The 17,448-nt window shown below is 41.6% G+C and overlaps 1 protein-coding gene across 1 annotated transcript in view; it reads right to left on the bottom strand.

The window, feature by feature from the left end:
• Positions 1 to 7,107: 7,107 nt before the first annotated feature.
• The window catches only part of LOC139159151 (vomeronasal type-2 receptor 26-like), a 36,335-nt gene continuing 25,994 nt past the window's right edge, over positions 7,108 to 17,448 (bottom strand). The window contains exons 5-6 of the mRNA XM_070736503.1: positions 9,187 to 9,313; positions 7,108 to 8,018 (exon numbers count right to left, since the gene is read on the bottom strand). Coding sequence (XP_070592604.1) covers positions 7,108 to 8,018; positions 9,187 to 9,313 — 1,038 coding nt within the window. The remainder of the gene's footprint in view (positions 8,019 to 9,186; positions 9,314 to 17,448) is intronic.

The raw sequence follows: 17,448 nt of genomic DNA, 5'->3' as shown, positions 1-17,448 counted from the left end.
AGTGACTAATGCATGATTGACTTTTACCTAAATATTCACCCTCACAAAAACCATTTTAAAGAAAGGATAATCGACTATAACTTCAAAAAGGCCAACTACAACCTCATCGAAGCCTACCTCGCACTTCTTGACTGGCACAAAATTTTCTCTGACTGCATCAATACTGAAGACTACTAAAACATGTTTTTACTTGAAATCCAAAGAGTCATCAAATTATATGTACCATTAATATTCACCAAAACTAAGAAAAACAAATTACCCATAAAAATAAGGAAGCTCCAATCCCCCCCAAAAATTCTTTGGCGCAAAAATAAAGCAGGCTACGTTTCAAACTTTAAAAGCCACTACACAAATGTGTGTCACCAAATAAAGACTGAATGTACCAATTATCTCATCCAAGAAGAAAACCTTCTATGCACAAAGTCTACTCATGCCTTCTACAACTTTGTTAACAATAAACTCAAAGGCTCTAGATCCATCCCACCCCTTAAAGGACCAAACAACATAGACCATAATGATGAATCAGTCAAAGCCAGCCCCTTTAACACCTTCTTCAGCTCAGTCTTTGTTAACAACAATGGCTCATGCCCAACATTTCCTAGCCACACCACAAATAACCTCAATGATCTTATACAAATTGATTTTACAGAAGATAACATTAGAAAGACATTACACAACCTAAAACCATATTTGTCTATTGGACCAGATGGACTATGTGCATACATCTTTAAAAAAGCTCTCCTCCACTTTGGCTGAAACTCTAAGCATAGTTTTTTAATAAATCTTTCAGTACTAGCTCCCTACCCACACTATGGTCACTTGCTACAGTCATCCCTATCTTCAAAAAAGGAGATCCAAGCAACATTGAAAATTACAGACCTATCTCTTTGTGTTGTGTCACCTGCAGAGTCAGGGAATCAATCATAAACCAATCCATTACACTCCATCTTGAAGCTAATAGCCCACTTTCCAATAAACAATTTGGTTTCAGGGGAAAAAAAATCTGTAATCTACAACTCTTAAACTGTAAAAACATTTGGACCACTCAACTTGACCAAGATAATTCAATTGACTTTTGCAAAGCCTTTGACTCAGTTGTTCACGACAAACTTCTTCTGAAACTTAAATCCTATGGCATCTCTAGACTACTACACAATTGGTTAACAGTATTCCTATCTAATAGACAACAAGTGGTCAAAATAGGAAGTGCCACTTCTCTTCCTGCTCCTGTCAACATTGGTGTCCCTCAAGGCAGTGTTTTAGGACCAACACTATTCATACTATACAAAAATGATCTTTGTGATCGCATTACTAGCAATTGCATTCTCTTTGCAGATGATGTTAAACTATTTAATACCACCAACAATACTGCTACCCTTCAAAAAGATCTTGATCACATAGCTGAATAGTCTAAAACTCGGCAGCTTCAAATCTCCACTATTAAATGCTCTGTCTTACACATTGGTAAAAAGAATCAGAATACTAAATATAAACTTGAGAAATGTTGGAGAAAGACAGAACTGAATCTGACCAAACACTTGTAAAAGTTCATATTAAGATTTACAAAGTGGCAATCAGGTTGACAAGATGTGCTTACAATGTCAGCCTGATTGCGTCTGTGGAATCCTACCTGGCCGCCTCCCCCTTCTCAACCAGGAGGCAGTTGGGGAGCCCTTGCAGGGTAGTGCTGAGGCCTTTAACAAGTTTTTTGCAGATAAAATCACTCAGATCCGGACTGATCTTGACTCCAATTGGAGTGCAGAGTCAGCTGACAATGAGTCAGTCGAGGTACCTCGTCAGGGGCTCGTTTCGGTCCACCTGTTTGGAGAGAGTTTGACCTGGTGAAACCTGATGCAGTGGACCATGCCATTGGAGCTGTGAGTTCCGCCACCTGTTTGTTGGACCCGTGCCCCTCCTGGCTGGTTTTGGCCAGCAGGGAAATGACATGGAGCTGGAGCTGGATCCAACTTGTACGCCCCCTCCTCAAGAAGCCTTCCCTGGACCCGACTGAATTTAAAAACTATCGTCCTGTCTCCAACCTTCTCTTTATGGGGAAGGTTGTTGAGAAGGTGGTGTTACTCCAGATCCAGTGGTCCTTGGAAGAAGCTGGTTATCTAGGCCCTCGGGAGTCAGGATTCAGACCTGACTACAGTACAGAAACTGTTTTGGTCGCATTGATGGATGATCTCTGGTGGGCCCGGGACAGGGATTTATCCTCTGTCCTGGTGCTTCTTGACCTCTCAGTGGCTTTCAATACCATCAACTATGGTATCCTACTGTGCCAACTGGAGGGGTTGGGAGGGGGAGGCACCGTTCTATGGTGGTTCTCCTCCTACCTCTCTGGTTGGTCACAGTTGGTGTTAGCAGGGGGTCAGAGCTTGACTCCTAGGTCCCTACCTTGTGGGGTTCCTTAGGGGGTCAGTCCTCTCCCCTCTGCTGTTTAATATCTACATGAAACCATTTGGTGAGATCATCCAAGGACATGGGGTGAGCTACCATCAGTACGCTGAAGACACTCAGCTGTACATCTCCAACCCATGTCCACTCAGCGAAGCAGTGGAAGTTATGTGCTGGTGTCCAGAGACTTTCAGGGTCTGGATGGGTGCCAACAGATTCAGACTCAATCCAGGCAAGACGGAATGGCTGTGAGTACTGCCTCCAAAGGACATGTCCATCTGTCCATCCATTACCCTGGGGGGGAATTATTGACCCCCTCAGAGAGAGTTCACAATTTGGGCATCCTTCTTGATCCACAGCTAGCTTTAGGGCACCATCTTTCGGCTGTGGCAAGGGGGGGCGTTTACCCGGGTCTGCCTGGTGCACCAGTTGCAGCCCTATTTGGACAGGGAGTCTTTGCTCACTGTCACTCATGCCCTTATTACCTCAAGGTTCGACTACTGCAATGCTCTCTAAATGGGGCTACCTTTGAAGAGTGTTCTGAAACTTCAGATCATCCAAGATGCAGCCGTGCGAGCGGTATTCGGCCTTCCAAGACATGCCCATATCTCATCATCACTCCACGGACTGCATTGGCTTCTGATCTGTTTCCAGACACAATTCAAAGTGTTGGTTATGACCTATAAAGCCCTGCATGGCATAGGACCGGACTACCTCTGAGACCGCCTTCTGCCACATGAATCCCAGCAACCGGTGAGGTCCCACAGAGTTGGTCTTCTTAGGGTCCCATTGACCAAGGTTAGCTGGCAGGACCTAGAGGAAGAGACGTCTCTGTGGGGGAGCCGGCCCTTTGGAATCAGCTCTGCCCGGAGATTTGCACTGCTCCCACCCTCCTTGCTGCCAGGCCTGGGAGTTTTAGATCTTCCCCCTGACCATTGAATGTTTCTTAGTATGATTGTCAAATGAATTGTTAATGATAGTTTTTTAAATAAGAATTTTAAGGATTGTTTTTAATGTATTATTAATTGGATTGTTTATTAGTTTTTTGTATATGCTGTGAGCCGCTCCGAGTCCTCGGAGAGGGGTGGCATACAAATCCAATTAAACCTTAAATTAAACCTAAATGTGGACTCAGCACAGAGAGTAAAGGGAGTTTGGGGCCAACAGTTGCTTGAACTAGGGACTTCACATAAGTACCCTACACCATTTATCTCCTGTCTAGTATGTTTGTGTGTGAATGAGATTCCCCCTTTATGCTGTGCACAGATTTTATGAGATGTCAGCTTCAGCTGTGGCCAACTTTTTATCAGGTGCTAACCAATAAATTGTAGGTATTAAGGAAGACTGATATCCCAAATATATTTTTTTTCAAAAGGATGTGTGTGTTTTTGTTTCTTTTCTTTGAAGACATTTCAGTTCTTGTCCAAGAAATGTCCTCAGTTCTGACTGAGTGGGGATGGGGTGCGGTGGGGTGGAGTGGGCAGATTTATATTCTGGCAGCCATTTGGTTGTTAGCATTCTGAAGGTCAATCATTAAAACATAGAAACATAGATTGACAGCAGAAAAAGACCTCATGGTCCATCTAGTGTGCTCTTATACTATTTCCTGTATTTTATCTTGGGATGGATATATGTTTATCCCAGGCATGTTTAAATTCAGTTGCTGTGGATTTACCAACCACATCTTCTGGAAGTTTGTTCCAAACATCTACTACTCTTTCAGTAAAATAATATTTTCTCACATTACTTCTCATCTTTTCCCCAACTAACCTCAGATTGTCTCCCCCCCCCTTGTTCTTGCGCTCACTTTCCTATTAAAAACACTACCTTCCTGAACCTTTAACATATTTAAATGTTTTGATCATGTCCCACATTTCCCTTCTGTCCTCCAGGCTATACAGATTGAGTTCATTAAGTCTTTCCTGATAGGTTTTATGCTTAAGACCTTCCACCATTCTTTTAGCCCGTCTTTGGACCCATTCAATTTTGTCAATAACTTTTGGTAGGTGAGGTCTCCAGAACTGAACACAGTATTTCAAATGTGGTCTCACCAGTGCTCTATACAGCGGGATCACAATCTCCCTCTTCCTGCTTGTTATACTTCTAGCTATGCAGCCAAGCATTCTACTTGCTTTCCCTACCACCTGACTGCACTGTTCACCCATTTTGAGACTGTCAGAAATCACTATCCCTAAATCCTTCTCTTCTGAAATTTTTGCTAACACAGAACTACCAACACAATACTCAGATTCAGGATTCCTTTTCCCCAAGTGCATTATTTTACATTTGGAAAAATTTAATTGCAGTTTCCATTGCTTTGACCATTTATCTAGTAAAGTTAAATCGTTTGCCATATTACAGACGCCACCAGGAATATCAACCCTATTGCACACTTTAGAGTCATCAGCAAATAGGCAAACATTCCCCTATGTCACCCACAAATATATTAAAAGGTTTAGTTCTCTAAGAATTATCTGTTAGTGAGTGTCCCTGATGATTGACATGGACCTTGATCATAATGTTGTCCATTAGGATCAGGACATGGGTGATAGCCATTTTGCATTGGAAATGGTTAGAGCTAATGACATGGCTTGCAGCTCTAACCAATTGAGCGATCACTTGACTTCAGCCTCTGACAAAAGACCCTGAGCAATCTGTCCCTGAGCAATCTGGCCCCTCCCGATGAGCCTGGCATCCATTGTGATGGTAGTTCTAGGAGGTTCCCTAACGAGGAAGCCCCTGGATATGGGCGATGTCTGCCACCAATAGAGGGATCAATGTATTTGCAGTGGAACCAGGAACCATATAGAGTGATGTTTTGTGGCTCAACTTCTGGAAAGGTAAAAGGAACCATTGAAGTTCGCTAAAATGAAGGCATGCCGAAGGTGTGATAGAGATGCATGAAAATCATTTCCCTGAAGAGAGTGGACAAAAGTGACAGAGGGACCCTGCATCCCTGTTGGACTTCATATGCTAGCCCCCTACTCCAATCTTGCCTCTCCTGGGAAAGAAAAACCCTACACTATAGGGAATTAATAATGATTCCCAAATGAACAATGGAGGTATCCAAAGGTGGCTTTTCTCTAGGTTAATTGAGAAGTCATGGTGTTGATAGTTACCTGGAGATATCACCCAGATAACACTGGACATACACACGTAAGGTCTTCAGGTGAGCCGTGAGGGCCTCCAGGTCTTGGTGAATACCCTGGGTGTGGATAATAGCCCAAAGAGTAGGGCCCAATATTGGAAATGCTTACCTGCATAACAAAACTGAAGATATTTCTGATGATGATGGGAAATCGGAATGTGCAGTTAGGCTTCCACCAGATCTAGAGAGGCCATGAAGTCTCCCTGGTGGATACAAGCAGGATTGAAAGTAGGGGATGCATCTTGAACTTTCAATACTTAATGTATGCATTCAGATGCTTTAAATCCGGAGTCGCCCTCCATCCCCCCAAGGTTTTGGGGACCACAACAAGAATAGAATAAAACCTGTCCTTATTAGTCCAGAGTACCTACTGGATGGCTCAAATATCCAGCAGGTACTGTATAGCCTTATCCATGAGAGCTTTTTTGGAAGATGGAACAACAAACAAAAAACCTTGAGGAAACGGAGAGAAATTCTGGAGAGAGACCAAAATCTATGGTTTCCAGGACCCAGGAATCCTGGGTTGCCTCTTCTCAGATTGGGGCAAACTGGGCTAGATGACTCCCAACGGGAGCATCATGACCATTACCGCTTAGCTCACCTGAGGCCACTTGGTGGTTATCTGTGCCCTCAAGCAAAAAGCCAGCACTAACACATTAGTTTCTATATGGTATTGCACACTTCTTTATTACTTTTCGTAACCTCTAGAGAAGAATCAGCCTCTTTTAAGAAAGTATGCTGCAAATTAACAAAAAGTAAAACTGTAATGAACATGCTATTTTAAAGTAACCTATTTGGTTGTGTATAAAATGATTGTGAAATTATAGGAAGACCTCCCTCACCTATGCCATCTTTATTATGTTTTTCCTTGAGTGTCAATGAACTCAGACCCACCAAATAATTTGAGAATACTGACATTCCATCTTTGTCATTTATAAGCAAGATCAAATCTGAATACCTGTGATCAGCAAGATTTAGATTGTAAATCTCATTGCTGGCACCAATTTCTCTAGGAACAAATATAGGAAACACCCACCCACCCAAAAAAAATCCTTATTCACTGCAGATTATTTATTCAGTGTACACTGGAGGAATTTTCTTCCAAGAAAATAGTGGGAGGGAATACAAGAGATGAAAGGATGCATTCATATATCTACATTTCAGGAAAATAATAGTACATGCCCATATTTAACATATGATGTAACAATGATTATTCATAATCCATTTATTGTTACTACCTTTAAGTAATAGTTATTCTCTAAATAAAAAGAAATATCAGTTGCCTATACCACAGCAGTTTTATTAAAGTGTTTTGAGAAACAACTGTGTCATGGTTTCCACTAAATTCCCAACTTGTTAAAATCCACCCACTACTCTAGGAACTTGCATTCCTCACGATTTATTTATTTATTGGATTTATATGCCGCCCCTCTCTGAGGACTTTATCCTATCTTCCAGTTACCCTTTAACACTCAGAAGCAAAACTGTTGGCGTAGTCATCCATGGAGAAGATCTTGGACCATTTTCTGTTGGAACATGTTGAGAATTGACATTCCCATGTCTCACATTTCAACATTTCTTCTAGATGTAAGCTTTTCCTTCATATTCAGATCTGGCCTCAGAAGAATAATGAAGCATTTTGGGAAGAAAACACAGCCCAGGAGACCAGCACTAGAGCACAACATGGAGAAGACTTGAACGACCACCATGTATTTCCCTTTAATGCTGAGATAGGTAGGCACAAAAGTCACCCAGACACTGCAGAAAACCAGCATACTGAAGGTGATCAGTTTGGCTTCATTGAAAGCCCCAGGGAGATTCCTGGCCAGGAAAGCCACCAGAAAGCAAATTGCAGCCAAGGTGCCCATGTAGCTGAGAGTAATGTAGAACATGCCAGAAGCTCCTTCATTGCATTGCAGGATGATCTCTCCAGGCTGAGAGTGGAAGTCAGAGTCAGGGAATGGGGGAGAAATCCCCATCCAGATGGAGCAGATGATAATTTGGACAGTGGAACAAGAAAGGACAATGGAATTGGTCAAGCTCTTCCCCAACCACATCTTCACTCGGTTTCCTGGTTTTGTGGCTTGGAAAGCCAGGAGCACCATGATTGTTTTGGCCAAGAGAGAAGAAATGGCAACTGAGAAGATGATGCTGAACATCACTTGTTGTAGTAGACAGGTGTCTTTCCTTGGTTGACCAATGAACAGAAAAGAAGACAAGAAGCAAAGTAGGAGGGAGACCAGGAGGATGAAAGAGAGGTCCCGGTTGTTGGCTCTGACCATGGGTGTTTCTCGGTATTTAATAAATATGATTAATACAAGCAATGTGGTTAGGAACAAGAGAAGGGCAAATGATAGGAGGAGGACGCCCAAATGTTCTTCATAAGACAAGAATGTTATAACTTTGGGGATACATTGAACTCGATCCTCACTTGGATATTTATCATCTGGACACTTGGTGCATTTTTCTGTATCTGAGAAAACCCAGAAGAAACGTTTCGTTAGTAACCTATCCTTTCAATCTTATGAAATATCTTTTTTTGGGATGACAATTGATACCAGGAGCATTTTCCAGAATAGGCATCTCCAGAAAATGACATAAAAAATATTTTCTAAAAAAAAATAGCAAAATTTCTAATACTCTATATGCAATATGTGGGAAGCTAAATAGTCAATCTTGCTTTGGTGAAATTCACATTTGACAGTTTGGCATACAGTTCATCCACCCTGAATTTCTTCAAGACTGATCGCACCAGTTTCACGTGTTTGTGCATTGTCTCTGAGTAGATGAGAATATCATCCAAATAAATCAAAACCCTCTTGTAAAGGTGCTCATGGAAGACTTTGTTGATCAGTTACATATATATTGCTGGTGCCCTCTGTAGACTGAAGTAGAGCACCCAAAATTGGAGACTACCCAGGAGGCAGTTGAAAGCAATTTTGTGTATTCAGTCCCCAATCTCCTCTCCTGAGTCAGGATTTTCATCCTGGTTCTAGCATTATGTTCAGCCAGGGGCTCATCAAAATGCAGCCAGAATGCAGCCATAAAGCATAATAATTCCTCATCACTGAGGAATCATCATTATGGAGGCCCACCATCCACTCAGCCATGATACCTTCTAGGGCCATGGTAATGCATCACACTTTTGTTGTAGGGAAATCGTCCCTATATTCTTGCATGTGATTCTGCACCTGGGTCAGGAAAAATCCCAAAGCCTTGGGATTCCCATTTGTATTTTACTCCCACTAGAGAAAACATCGGAATTTGACACCTCCCGAGAAGCATCCCCCTTGCAGGGTGGGCCTGGGCAGACACCACTGCTGATGTCTCTGCTGCCCCTGCTGGGCCTAGCTCGGTTCCCAAGGGCACTTCTGTGATAGCTGAGGCCCTTCCTCCTCCCCAAATTCTTCAGCTCCCCTCCCAACTGGCAGTGCATACTTTTCACAACTTCTCTGATCTGGCCTGCTGGTTTTCTCAGTGATGCCATACTTTTTTAAGTACTGTGCATGCACAGGCACACAAAATGCCCATGCCCATGCAGGGTGTCCCTCAGCAAATTGGCAGTAGCAAAATCTGGAACCCACCCCTACTCTAGATGAATCCACTTACATAAACCTGCACTTTTCCTTGGTGTCACTCACCTTCCTGAGTGGAAATGGTCCCCTCTGGACAAGGAACACAATCGTAGCAGCAAATTGGCTCTCCTTCTCGCTTTCGTTTGACAAATCCAGGACGACAATTTTCCACACATTTGGATTGAGGCCAAGCCTAAGAAGACAAATCAGGAATGCCACAAAAATGTTTCTGCACTAAGTATCCATGGAAAATGGAGATAGATATGAAGTAGACTTTGTGGGCTTCACTTGGAGAAATATCAACTCTAACCCTAACCTCTAACTATTCATGATCATATGCAGAGTCATAATCATATGCACAGAAGACCATCAAAGATGATTAGGGATTGGAGATACATGAAGAACATTTGCAGGGACTACATATACCTAGTCTAGTGAAGAGAAGGATCAGATGAGATATGATATCAGTGTTCTAATATCTATGGGGCTGCTGCAAAGAAGATGGAGTTAACCCAGTGTTTCCCAACCTTGGCAACTTGAAGATATCTGGACTTCAACTCCCAGAATACCCCAGCCAGCGAATACTGGGACATGTACACAAGCACATTGGCAATCTGAAGCTGCACGCAGAAGCTCACAAGTAGCAGTGGTAAGTCGCAACCGCTGCCTGCTTGCATCCAGCCAACACATTTCAAAACATTATCACTATACAAGATGTAGATTTGTGTGTTATTATATCAATGGCAAAACTTGCATAAGCATATGCAATTAATACCAGTTCTGACCCCAGTTCCAAATACAGCTAATAATATTGTATGTTTCAAATATGTAAGCATTCGCTTAGGTGCTTGCCAACATAGAAACATAGAAATATAGAAACATAGAAGATTGATAGCAGAAAAAGACCACATGGTCCATCTAGTCTGCCCTTATACTATTTTCTGTATTTTATCTTAGGATGGATCTATGTTTATCCTAGGCAGGTTTAAATTCAGTTACTGTGGATTTACCAACCACATCTGCTGGAAGTTTGTTCTAAGCATCTACTACTCTTTCAGTAAAATAATATTTTCTCACGTTACTTCTAATCTTTCCCCCAACTAACCTCAGATTTTACCCCCTTGTTCTTGTGTTCACTTTCCTATTTAAAACACTTATCTCCTGAACCTTATTTAACCCTTTAACATATTTAAATGTTTTGAACATGTCCCCCCTTTCCCTTCTGTCCTCCAGGCTATACAGATTGAGTTCATTAAGTCTTTCCTGATATGTTTTATGCTTAAGACCTTCCACCATTCTTGTAGCCCATCTTTGGACCCGTTCAATTTTATCAATATCTTTTTGTAGATGAAATCTCCAGAACTGAACACAATATTCCAAATGTGGTCTCACCAGTGCTATATACAACGGGATCACAATCTCCCTCTTCCTGCTTGTTATACCTCTAGCCATGAAGCCAAACATCCTACTTGCTTTCCCTACCGCCTGACTGCACTGTTCACCCATTTTGAGACTGTCAGAAATCACTACCCCTAATTCCTTCTCTTCTGAAGTTTTTTGCTAACACAGAACTGCAAATACATGTTGTAAGCCACCCTTAGTCTAAGGATAAGGGCGGCATAAAAATGAAATAAAGAAATAAAGAAATAAAGAAATAAAGAAATAAAGAAATAAAGAAATAAAGAAATAAAGAAATAAAGAAATAAAGAAATAAAGAAATAAAGAAATAAAGAAATAAAGAAATAAAGAAATAAAGAAATAAAGAAATAAAGAAATAAAGAAATAAAGAAATAAAGAAATAAAGAAATAAAGAAATAAAGAAATAAAGAAATAAAGAAATAAAGAAATAAAGAAATAAAGAAATAAAGAAATAAAGAAATAAAGAAATAAAGAAATAAAGAAATAAAGAAATAAAGAAATAACGAAATAAAGAAATAAAGAAATAAAATGCAATGCAATGCAATACAATACTCAGATTGAATATTCCTTTTGCCCAAGTGCATTATTTTACATTTGAGAACATTAAACTGCAGTTTCTATTGTTTTGGCCACTTATCTATTAAAGCTAAATCATTTGCCATATTACAGATGCCCCCAGGAATATCAACCCTACTGCACACTTTAGAGCAGGGGTCCCCAAACCTTTTACACAGGGGGCCAGTTCACTGTCCCTTAGACTGTTGGAGGGCCGGAGTATTAAAAAAAAACCTATAACAAAGTAAAATACCAATAGAAAAATAATGCATCAATTAATATATTTCCATAAATTATACTTTTCTATAATTTCATTCAATATTTCCAAGCTACATTAATTTTCTGGCACTTAGCATTTACTATTATTAACTTTCATCAATCTTCTACATTTCCAACTATATTTTAAATTCATAATGCAAACTCATAAAATCATACAGTACAAATCATAAACCCCTTGTTTATCATATGTATCTTCCATTAATTTTACCTATGTAATTCTATATGGTTCTAAAATTCTAATCCAATTTTACAAATTAATCCATCCTAATATTAAACAACACCTAAATATATCTTTTACTAATATTCCATAGTCAATCCATATTTAATAATCAATCATCCCTCTTCAATTTTCTACCGCTGTTCTCATTTCTGGGTACCTCTCCTGTCTCTCCCCCTTTTCTCTCTCATTTGTCTCTCATTTCTCCCTCTTCCTCCCTTTTTCTCTCACTCCTTCCCTCTCTCACTTCTCCTCTCTTTTTCCATCCCTGTCTTCTACCCACGTGTGTGTGTGTGTGTGTGTGTGTGTGTGTGTGTGTGTGTGAACCCTTGAACCATTTTCAAAAACAGGTGAGGGCTGGGTGGTTTTTTCTGTTATTATTTGGGTGCTTTTTACCATATGCTTAAATCAAGCATCACTTATCTCTCTTTCTCTTCCTTCCTTCCTTCCCTCCCTCCCTCCCCTCCCTTTCTCTCTCCCTCTTTCTTCCCCCTCTTTCTCTCTCTCTTCCTCCCTCCCTCCCTTTCTCGACACAGCAGAGCCGTTCACTTTCCCTCCTGGCAGGAAGGGTCAAAGACGCGTCTCTCTTGCCTCCGGCTTGCAAGGGGGGCTGCTGTGGCGGTGGCTAAACCACCAGAGGGCTCCCTCCACAGGTGGTGCTGCCTTGGCAGCTCGTTAGCTTTCAAAGGAAACTGAGCATGCACATTCACCTATTGCCCATCTCCACTTCTCTTGCTCCCCAGCCGAAAAGGCACAAAGGGGGGAGAGGAGGAAAGACTTCCCTGGCGTCCGTCCCCTCCCCGCCACCCTTTGCACCGAAACACCCCCTTCCTCCAATCAAGAGGCTGCAGTGGGGTCTGGCCAGGAGCGAGAGGTCAATAGGAGCATCCCTGGGAAGGGGGTCTCACCAGAGGGCAGGCAACTGTGGAAGGGAGGGAGAGGGTCTTTCAAGGAGGGGTGGGGGCTTCCTATTTCCTCCAAGCCGCAATCACAGCCAGCGTGGGAATTTCTTTCCTTTGGGTCTTCTTTCCCACTTGGTGCCAGGAACATTTGGATGCTCTTCGGGAACCACAGGAAGGAACCCCACCTTTAAAAGGGGTCTCCCCAGTGTCACCAAGCAAAGGGTGGGTGGGCCCTGTCTCCCCTCCATCCAACCCAGGATTTCCCTCCAGGAAAGAAGCTGCTGGCGGCATTGCTGGGGGTTCCCTGCAGGGGGCTGGTGGGGGGTGTTTTGGGGCCCCTCCCAGGAGGGAGAGAGATACAAGCCTCCCGCCTCCTGGTTTTTTGTGTGTTTCTCTATCTGGGAATCCCGTGTTTTTAAGATGAAGGCATGGGTGGGATATTGTTGCTGTTGTGGTTGCACGTTGCATGCGGGTGAAGGAGACCAGTGGAGGGGGAGGGGGAGGAAGGGGAGGGACATCCCTGAGTGTGCCAACACCACGACCGAAATCCTTCCCTCTTTTTTTTCTCTTTCTCTGTGTGCATTTGTTGCAGCTGGATAAATGGCCTCAGCTGGCCATATGCGTCCTGTGGGTCATAGTTGGGAAACCACTGCTTTAGAGTCATCAGCAAATAGGCAAACCTTCCTTACCAAACCTTCCCCTATGTCACTCTCAAAGATATTTTTAAAAAAGAGAACCCAGAACAGACCCTTGTGGCACACCGCTTGTAACCTGACTCTGCTCAGAATACTCGCCATTCACAACAACCCTCTGGTGTCTATGCTTCAGCCAGCTGCAAATCCATTGAACTATCCAGGGATTAAGTCCAATCTTCACTAATTTATCTATCAGCTCTTTATGTGGAACCGTATCAAAGGCTTTGCTGAAGTCCAGGTAGGCAATATCCACGGCACCACCTTCATCCAACACCTTTGTGACATAGTCAAAGAAATCAATGAGATTAGTCTGACATGATTTGCCTTCAGTAAAGCCATGCTGATTTGGGTCCAATAAGTTATTGTTTTTTAGGTGCTGATTTATCCTCTTTTTCAGTAGAGTCTCCATCATTTTAACGACAACTGATGTCAAGCTAACTGGCCTGTAGTTACCAGCTTCTTCTCTACTGCCCTTCTTGTGGATAGGCACAACACTTGCCATTCTCCAATCCTCAGGAACATCTCCTGTTAACAAGGATTGGTTAAACAAATCAGTCAGGGGAGTAGCAATGACAGATCTGAGTTCTTTAAGAACTCTGGGGTGGATGCCATCTGGACCCATTGCCTTATTTATCTTTAATCGTTCAAGTTCTTCTAAGACATCGGCTTCTAAGATCACTGGAGCTGAATCCGTACAGTTGGAAGCAATGCTATATCCCTCTATAGTATTATTTTGTAAGGTGTCTTTTGAGAAAACTTAACAGAAGTAGCTATTGAAATGGTCAGCGATCTCCTTATTCCCATTAATGCATGTATTTTTCCCGGTACTAAGCTTCGTGATGCCACAGTTTTTCTTCTTCTTATCACTAATATATCTGAAGAAGGTTTTATCTCCCTTCTTTAGAGATTTGGCAATTTCTTCCTCTTTTGAGGCTTTAGCAGCATATATTATCTGTTTTGCCTCCTTCTGTCTCATTTTATACACCTCCCTATCAGCTATACTTCCAGACTCTTTATACCTCCTATAGGCAGCCTTTTTTTCATTGACTATAGTCCTTACATCATTGCTAAACCATAGCGGTTTCTTCTTCCTTTTACCTTTAGTTATTTGTCTTACATACAGTCCAGTGGCTTTTAAGATGGCCTTTTTAAATACAGTCCACTGGGTGCTCGCTCCTGCCATTTTATCCCTCCCCTTTAATTCATTATCTAAATATTCCCCCATTACATTAAAATTTGTTTTTCTGAAATCCAATACTTTGGTTGCATTATAGGATTGCTCACAATGAGTTTTTACATCAAACCACAAACATAGATGGTCACTGCAACCTAAATTTTCTCCCACCTTGACATCTGAAACCCAATTCCCATTTGTAAAAACTAAATCTAGAATATTCTCCCCTCTAGTTGGTGTCTTAACCAGCTGTGCCAGAGCTGCTCCTGTAAAGGCCTCTACTATATTCTTACTTTTGCATGTAAGGGCACTGGGGATATTCCAGTCAACATCAGGCATGTTGAAATCACCCATAACCACAATATCTCCCTTTACTGCCATTTGGGTAATTTCATCCACCATCTTGTTGTCATATTCCTCAGATTGCCCTGGAGGCCTATAGATCACCCCAATTCTAATGACAGAACCGTCTTTATTTTGCATGCAAATCCAGAGGGTCTCTAGATCTTGACATGTATTTTGTATTAGTGTTGTTTTTAGAGTTTCTTTAACATAAATGGCTACTCCACCTCCCCTTCTCTCTATTCTATCCTTCCTATACAGTGTATATCCTGGTATGGATATTTCCCATTCATTAGAATCCTTAAACCATGTCTCAGTTATGGCAACCAGGTCCAAATTATCTCTAGATATTATGGCCATTAATTCACAGAGCTTGTTGCTCAAGCTTCGAGCATTCGTGCACATTACACGAAGAACATTATTTTCATTATTAGTTTGCCCCTTATCATCAACAACTACATCTATTTTATTTGCAGCTCCCTTTTCATAAGCTTCCAAAAACTGCTTTATCCTCATTGGTCGGGGACAGAAATCACCCACATCAGTTACATCTCTGTCCCCTTTACCTAGTTTAAATGCCTGTCCAAAAAAGTTCTGAATTCCTCACCGAGTACCTGGGTACCTCTGTATGATGGATGCAAACCATCCCTCTTAAACAACTCCCTATTAGACCACCTACTGACATCATGACTTACATAGCCAAAACCTTCAGCTTTACACCACTGTTTAACCACACATTAAACTCTATGATACACGTTGTTTTATCCTCTTGGCCACAAACCGGTAACACCTCTGAGAAAGTCACTGAATCTGCTATTTTACCCAGCTCCACACTTAGACATTGAAAATCTCTTTTTACTACATTGACATTTCTCTGGGACAAATCATTTGTGCCAAGATGCACCACCACATCAATGTTATTACCTTTACTCACAGCCTTGACAATGTTTGTAATCCTCCTCCTGTCCCTGCTGGCAGTGGCCCCTGGGAGACACCTCAGCACCTTCACCACGTCCTTACTGTCCCAAATCAATACCTCTAACAGTCGAATCACCCACAAGAAAATGTGTCCTCTTTATATTTCTACTAACTGCACTTGATGGTTTGGTGACAATTACAACAACTTCCCCTTTGAATATCCCCTCATTCTCTGCCTGAGGGGCCTTGCTAATATCTCCAACATCCTTACTATTTAAATCCGCAAGAACAGTATAGGAATTCGATAAAGAGAGACCAAAATTACTATGTTTTTGCTCAACTGCACGCAATCTTCCTGAACCGACAGTTGTCCACACAGCCCTCCTCCTCGGGGGGCGCTGTGGAAGTGGAGGCTGGACACATGGCTGCATTACAGCACGTGGCTGGGACAATCTTTCCACTTCTGACTGCAAGCTACAAACTAAGGACTGCAATCTAGAGATCTCGCCATCTAACCTAGATGTCCTAATGCAAAGAGGGCAGTACCCCAAGTTCCACAAAGTACTACGGAAGACAACAGCCAAACAAGTGTTACACTGCACCAAGCCAGTCATCTTAACAATGTATTGAAATACATACAATGCAACAAAATCCACAACCCCTATTGCTACCAAACTTTGCTGATTTTGGTTTATAGTTATATGATTCGCGCGCCGTTAGGCGCGCGGGCCACTACCTTCCTCTCCTTCTCTGTGATCTGAAGTGCAAATTAAAATGGCTTTTTCCTGTTTTTATCCTTCCCTTTGTCTGTTACAGCCAGTTAAATCTCCCCCTTCTCCTTGAATTCCAAAAATGCAAAATGCAAAAAGTAAAAAAGGACTACCTTCCTCTCCTTCTCTGTGATCTGAAGTGCAAATTAAAATGGCTTTTTCCTGTTTTTATCCTTCCCTTTGTCTGTTACAGCCAGTTAAATCTCCCCCTTCTCCTTGAATTCCAAAAATGCAAAATGCAAAAAGTAAAAAAGGACTACCTTCCTCTCCTTCTCTGTGATCTGAAGTGCAAATTAAAATGGCTTTTTCCTGTTTTTATCCTTCCCTTTGTCTGTTACAGCCAGTTAAATCTCCCCCTTCTCCTTGAATTCCAAAAATGCAAAATGCAAAAAGTAAAAAAGGACTACCTTCCTCTCCTTCTCTGTGATCTGAAGTGCAAATTAAAATGGCTTTTTCCTGTTTTTATCCTTCCCTTTGTCTGTTACAGCCAGTTAAATCTCCCCCTTTTCCTTGAATTCCAAAAATGCAAAATGCAAAAAGTAAAAAAGGACTACCTTCCTCTCCTTCTCTGTGATCTGAAGTGCAAATTAAAATGGTTTTTTTCCTGTTTTTATCCTTCCCTTTGTCTGTTACAGCCAGTTAAATCTCCCCCTTCTCCTTGAATTCCAAAAATGCAAAATGCAAAAAGTAAAAAAGGACTACCTTCCTCTCCTTCTCTGTGATCTGAAGTGCAAATTAAAATGGCTTTTTCCTGTTTTTATCCTTCCCTTTGTCTGTTACAGCCAGTTAAATCTCCCCCTTCTCCTTGAATTCCAAAAATGCAAAATGCAAAAAGTAAAAAAGGACTACCTTCCTCTCCTTCTCTGTGATCTGAAGTGCAAATTAAAATGGCTTTTTCCTGTTTTTATCCTTCCCTTTGTCTGTTACAGCCAGTTAAATCTCCCCCTTTTCCTTGAATTCCAAAAATGCAAAATGCAAAAAGTAAAAAAGGACTACCTTCCTCTCCTTCTCTGTGATCTGAAGTGCAAATTAAAATGGTTTTTTTCCTGTTTTTATC

This window comes from Erythrolamprus reginae, chromosome 2 (assembly GCF_031021105.1).
Source record: "Erythrolamprus reginae isolate rEryReg1 chromosome 2, rEryReg1.hap1, whole genome shotgun sequence".
NCBI classification, from domain to species: Eukaryota; Metazoa; Chordata; class Lepidosauria; order Squamata; family Dipsadidae; genus Erythrolamprus; species Erythrolamprus reginae.
This window is presented reverse-complemented; position numbering and strand designations above follow the sequence as displayed.